The sequence below is a fragment of the Phoenix dactylifera genome, chromosome 8 (genome assembly GCF_051530095.1).
Source record: "Phoenix dactylifera cultivar Ajwa chromosome 8, Ajwa_hap1_PhDact_Kaust_v1.1, whole genome shotgun sequence".
Lineage (NCBI taxonomy): Eukaryota > Viridiplantae > Streptophyta > Magnoliopsida > Arecales > Arecaceae > Phoenix > Phoenix dactylifera.
The window spans coordinates 10,175,609-10,182,209 of NC_143197.1; the positions used below are offsets into that span (position 1 = coordinate 10,175,609).

The 6,601-nt window shown below is 38.2% G+C and overlaps 1 protein-coding gene across 1 annotated transcript; it reads right to left on the reverse strand.

The window, feature by feature from the left end:
• Positions 1-486: 486 nt before the first annotated feature.
• LOC103715271 (uncharacterized) lies at positions 487-6,069 on the reverse strand. Its single transcript, XM_008802844.6, has 7 exons — positions 5,859-6,069; positions 5,645-5,677; positions 5,463-5,516; positions 5,313-5,366; positions 2,085-2,138; positions 1,917-1,988; positions 487-931 (listed from the first exon to the last, which is right to left on the reverse strand). The coding sequence occupies exons 1-7, from the start codon at positions 5,922-5,924 to the stop codon at positions 836-838; spliced, it is 429 nt and encodes a 142-aa protein (XP_008801066.4). The 5' UTR covers positions 5,925-6,069; the 3' UTR covers positions 487-835.
• Positions 6,070-6,601: the final 532 nt, after the last annotated feature.

Sequence of the window (6,601 nt, forward strand, 5' to 3'; positions counted from 1 at the left end):
ACCTGCCAGTGTTCCAACATAAAGCCTCATTCAAAAGGACGGATGCAACCACCAGGCTGCAGACCGCTTTGTACGTAGCCATGCTATCTGAAAGCCAGAAGGCTTGGATAATGATAATAAGACACTTCTGTGATAAATAACTCGTTATATGATGAGTCTAAGATAAAACTAACAGTTTTCCATACATTGATCAGAAAGGTACATGATGTCCTATCACCATATCCTGTTACCATTAGCGTGCCAAAATATGCACATAACCGTAGAAAAATACCTTCTCACCCGGCCAAAAAAAAGGTATAGGAAAAGACATCTCTAATGAACAACAAACTTCACATATACTGACATATTCCTCCTCAACTTCAGAGAAATGCAAGACATAACCAGTTGATTAAGAACACTAGATTACGTTATTACTTGATTAATAATTTGCAGCTGCGATAACAAGGAATGATCCATTAGCACAGCCCATGTGATGCAAAAATAACATGATAGATGCTCAATACATTGCATGAACAATTCCACAGATTGAAAAATTTACATTGGCACATGCTTATACCTGCCATTCAAAGCTGGTGTTACAGAGTAGTTACAATGAGGCTTCGGAACTTAATGGGAGACGCATGCAACCAAGATGAATCTAGTAAAAGGTCCAACGTAATTGTTGGCCTTTCACATTGTAAATCCATACTAAAAAACATGTATTGTAATAAATTTGTCTGTGACTGTATGCAATGTATCACTCAAGTTCCTAGTAGCATCCCTCAGTGGTACAGCTGGTCATACACAAAGCACCATCTGTATTACTTACAACAAAACCATTTATTTATTAAGCGAGTTAAGAGTTGCCTGAGGAAGGAGCTTCTGGTTTCTCCACGCCATCCTCCACCTTGAGATTTTTTGGTTCTTCAATTCGCTCAGGTGCATCTTGAATCTGCCAGGTAGACCGAGACTCTTATTTCCAATGAAAAAAGGGCAAAAAAAAGACCCACGTAAAACTCTCCCAATCCATGAATAGATACATGATAATAACTCATAGTTCATGCTATACTTCAGTTGGACTGAAGGAGTTGGAAGTGGCAAAGTTACCCCTTCATCATACATCTAATACTGACCAAGATGATTTAGGCAGCAAAATAACTGGTATAATTCTACACTTTGAAGCAGCAATCAGCTCATTTTATAAATGAAATGATTAGAAATTACAAATTTCACCAAAAGAAACTGTAAGGCGAACTTTTTAAGTCATCAAATGACCTAGTTACCCCACTTTTTCCATACTGATGCGTCTGTGACAATACAAACTTCGTATCAAGGCTGTTTTATGGCAAGCGAGAGATTTTTACTGAAACAGTGTACTGATATGAAACGGGATGAAGTAGCCTAAGAGGACAAGTAATTACAGGATGGCATGACTCACATACAACAAAACACACATCAATCAACTCATATGTACATGAATAATCAAAAATTACAAATTTCACAAAAGATAGTTTCAAAGGGTAATTATTTTAAGATATCAAACCACCTAGTTCGCTGACTATATTTTTTACTGATGCATCTGTGACAAGACACATTTACATGAGGCTCACTTCTGGCAAGTGATAAATTTCACTGAAATAATGTAATGATATAAATCAGGATAATTGAAACCCAAGGGAATAGGTCATTTCAGTATGGGACCAGCAAATGATTGTATAACGTATTTCAGTATGAGACTAACAAGTGATTATACAATGTATTTCTGTGTGCAAACTAACAGCCTAAAAGCTGATCGTATCACAGTTGACATCAAATTTCAAAAAACCAAGTCTGTATGTTCTCAAACCTTTAGCTGTAATTTCAAATGGCTCCATAAAGCAAAGCGTCATGGAGAAATTAAAGTTTGAACAGCTCAAAAGAAAGGGCACAATGCTTACCACTAAGTTTTTGAGGTTCAGTGTGACATCATCTTGTTGCATTTGAAGAGTGGTCCTCAGTTCCGTGAATTCCTGAAGTCAACAGTATTAAAAAAATAAGTCTGTACACACTCATCCACACACTAAAAAAGAAAAAGGGAAGAAAGACAAAGGATTCAATCAACTTACCGATCTTAGCCGCTCAAGTTCAGTGTTCAGCACCTTTTTGAGCTCTGAAAGCTCCTGCATGCATTATCACAACTAAAATCAGATGAAAACATAACTAACCAAATCAGCACTGACTAAAATTGACAAAAAAGTGGGTACACTGGCTGACAGAATAGACAATGCTAAATAGAAATTACAAACAGTGACTGCTCTCACAGAGATCACAAGCAAACAAGACACCTGCAATGACAATATAATGACCTATATAAAGTATTTCCAATAATTCTGACACGACATATATCAGGAAAATAATCCTGTAGATAAGCTCTGAAAGCTTTGGATGCTGTGAACATCCATCATATAAAAGACTAAGCAATGAACCATCAATCCAATGCATACTAGTTAAAAAAACTTTATGTTAGCAACATGCAGTACATGTGCAAAAGAATTACAGGCACACCAGCTATCACAAAATGGAACAATGTTAACTCACTGGACCAACTTGGAAATTAATACTACCTACAAGAAGATTTAAATGCCCCTATCTTTTGCATTGCCAACTGAAATGATATATAGGAATATTTTAGCCCTTGATGCATAAATGCATGACTATTTTGGCACAATCATGCTACCAATTGTTACATCAGTGACAAGGACCAAAATGCCCCCCATGCATCTCATCACATGAAGTGCAAAACAGGGGGATATTTGAGTCTTTTCCCCAATAGATCTAGTGGGAGTGATACAACCCTATCTGATAAGGTTAAGGTTGACAGGATTTGAGGCCAAATCCAGTCAGGTAAAATTTGAAGATGGAGGTTCTAACATGAGATACAAACCACCAAACATGATCTTTTGTTGCTAAACTATCTACAAGCCATAGATCATTTATTTTGGAGACCCTTGTCTATGCACTAGTCAACCCAAATGCAAAGTTTAAATATCATGGTGCAATATTTTGATTTGATTTACGAGTTAGAACCATCCAAAATAGTCAAAGTCCAGTCGATGCCTAGATCAAGTTCAAAAAATTTGAATTCTTATTTTACATATTTTTGTGATGCACTCGGGATACTAGCTCTTTTTGTACAGTCCATCTTGGGACAACTTGATGCATAGTAAAAGAGTCCCTACAAATTAATTTTTGGTTCATGGGGCAGTTTAGAGTTAGAAGATCACATTTGATAGCTTACAGCACCTTCATACTAGAATCCCTACATCTGAATTTGACCTGAAATCTAGTTGGCCTTGCCGTAGCCTGCCACATATTCTACATGCACATACATAAATACATACACACACAAGTATGTATGTATGTATCTTAAAAAAATGGAGTAGCTTTTCAGTAGATCAGGGCAACATTGGCACTTTGGCTCTAAAATAAATTCAATCCCCCTTAGCAGCATAAAGATTCAAAAATTACTAAATTAATATGGCCCTAGACAAATAACTCTGTAAAATCTAGGTTCGCACTTGTTTAAGGGTAAAGAGGCATGTGTCTAGGTGGCTGGGCCCCGATAAGCAACAAACTTTTAGGTACCAACCTTGCTGTGTAAGGGCACTTTGCTCGGCCTTATGTTAGTTCAGCATTTGCTAGATGAGTAGAGTTACACCTTCTTGAGGCACCCATTAAGGAACAGCACCACCTGCCCTGTCCCCTCAGACTGAGGCTTAAGAAGGAAAAGAGGGGGAAAAAAATCAAAGGATTCAGAAAGAGAATAAGAGAGGAGATGAGTTGACTGCTCAGTGGTGTGGAGGAAGGTTGGGAGAAGAAAAAGCAATGAGAAAGGCATGCAAAGCTGTCCCCACATCTTCTCTCTCATCAAGCAAAGAATGGTGAGATGTGGAAACCTATCTCGTTTTCTAATCCTTTTTTAAGAAAAAAATCCCTCATGGTTTCATTATGTGCAAGGTGCAGGCAACCAAAATAAGAGATGGGAGATCAAAACCATGGGACAAACTACTAGGGCTTGTCCATGGTATATCACACTGAATTTGGAATGACATTTTGTTATTCCTATGTGGATAAGAGAAAAGCCCACAAAGTGTCGTATCTAGGCAACAATGCCTAGGAATGTACCTTCCACATCAAGCCCTTCTTTGCATAAATGGGCCAAGACCAATACTAGGACAACAAACAAGTCTCTCTAAGAACTCTTAAGAAACAACGTTAGTCCACCTGAAATTTATACCTACCAGAGGTGCATCATGCAGGCACGTGACCCTTTGTGCATCTGCAATTACTTAGGAAGTAACCATGTTTTCTAAATAGAGGTTGGTTCCTGTTATATTAATATTCTTTAGGCCAATTACTCATAAAAAAGGCACAAACAACAACATTGCAAATTTCCTTTGTCTATCTCCATGAACTTTTGTTCACGACAATTCCAACCTTGCTATCTACCGGCAAGTCAAAACAATCATGAATATAATTATCTGCATTTGTAACACATTCATCAAACCACTTGCCATCGCTAACATGAATAATGAATCACAACACACAAGTAACTTACATTCTCACATGTTATATGTGTGTTCTCCAAATATTTTCCTATGTAAACTCATATGGCCCACAAAGTATTATAGATGAGAAATATATGTTGATTGTAAGAATTCTTCTCTTACTGCATTGGTCATTACCATACTTATGAAGAATATTCAACAATGAGTGTAGAGTTGAAGCCTTGCAAACCATTAATTTGAAAAGCAGTTATGCAGCAGCATATGGGTCCATATGTGCATGCAGCCCCATGACAACCGTGCATTGGGTCTTGCCACTTTTGCATGCAGATCGAACACATGGCAGGTGTCAAGGTTTATGCTACACTCGAAGAAATTTAGGGAGCTTTTCCCCTTCATTTTGCTCTCCATTCAGCTGAAAACAAAGAGAGGGAGATGGCATGGCCTTGTAGGAGGGTTTCAACTTTCAAGCAAGATTTCAAGCTCAGATTTAACTGCTTGTGGACAATAAATCATGAACTATCCTTCTTATCTTTCTCTCTTAAAAAATGGAAAAATCTGAAGACAAATTCATTGTATGCATCAGGAAAAATATCATATATCATCAGTGATTTATAAAGTAAGAAGTAAAAAAACAACCTGAATTAGGATATTTTTCACACAAATTAAACCTAATATATTTTTTCCGGAAATAACAGTAATAAAATTTAGAATTAAAAACGCTTTTTTTTTTGAAGCACAGAACAATATTTTTTGAATCTTCTTGACTAATAGCAAGAAAAAACTCACATCCTTGTATATCTTAACTTGTGTGTCCAACTTTGACCTCCAGTTTTGCATGTCCTGCATCAATGCATACCCTATTAGCAGAACAGCTCTCCTGTTACCCAAACCATAAGAGAGAGAGAGGCAGGAAGGGAGGGAGGGAGAGAAACCAACTTGTTTCAGTCCTTGAAGTCTGAGCAACAACTCCGACTGCGATTCATTCAATTCCTGGCCAGAGACCACATCAAATTAATAACCGACGGAAAGAAGCGCAATTGTTTCATTACATCCATATAAAACACCAACAGAAAGACACAAATTATTCAAAACGCACTGAAATTGTGTTTCCATCTCACCGTGATCCGATCCCCTAGCGGTTGAAACTGGACCTTCATCAGAGACCACAAGCAACAGATCCAAAGACCTAATTAGCTACCATAGAACATTTCATACCAGACCAAAATCCAAACAGAGATGAAAGATAGATCTGAAAGAACTCCAACTCCGGAATCATTCCAACAAATGGAATTCTTCCATGTGGATCAAAGCTAAGAGATTCTTGAAGCTTACAGGGGGCGACTGTCGAGGAGCCACGGCCGGCGGAGAAGAAGCCGGATCCGGATCCGCATCCGCCATTAGGGCTCGTCTTCTAGGGTTATTTCTCTTGTTTCTCCTCTCTTTACTTACCGTGTGGAGCCTTGATCTTTCTTGCGAGCGATGAGGGACGGTGAGGAGACAAAAGAGTGGAAGGGGGCATGTCCAGAATTGGAACCAAGCGTTTCGTTTTTTCAGTGTTTAATGTTACTGGAAAAGCCCAATGGGCCTAATCAAAGAACTATTAGGGCTAATAAGGCCTTTGGCTCTATAAATCAGGCCTACGTCTGACCAGGTGGTTTTATTTATAGACAAATTATTCTAACAGTAAAAATGAGTTTTTTTTCTTTGGGCAAAAGGGAGAGAAAATCTCTACATCCAAATGAAGGAAATGCTCCTATGCTAATTGAGTTGCCTTCCATGTTGCTCATCATTCGAAAGGGAGAACCTTGAGTCTGTTCCTCTCCCTCTTTGTCAACTTCTCCTTTCCGATCTTATTGGCTGTACTCATGCACGATCAGTATGAGTCACAGTTGTACCAAAAAAAAAAAGGGGCTCCCTACATATGCAATGATGAATTGAGCTAGAACTGAGGAACATCCTCGCGCCAGACTTGTAGACCTCGATCAAAGCTCGCACTCATGGGTACATTTTCAAATAGGTGACATTTGGGATATATGGATTGCACTTCAACTCTTATGTATTTATGATAAGTCTAA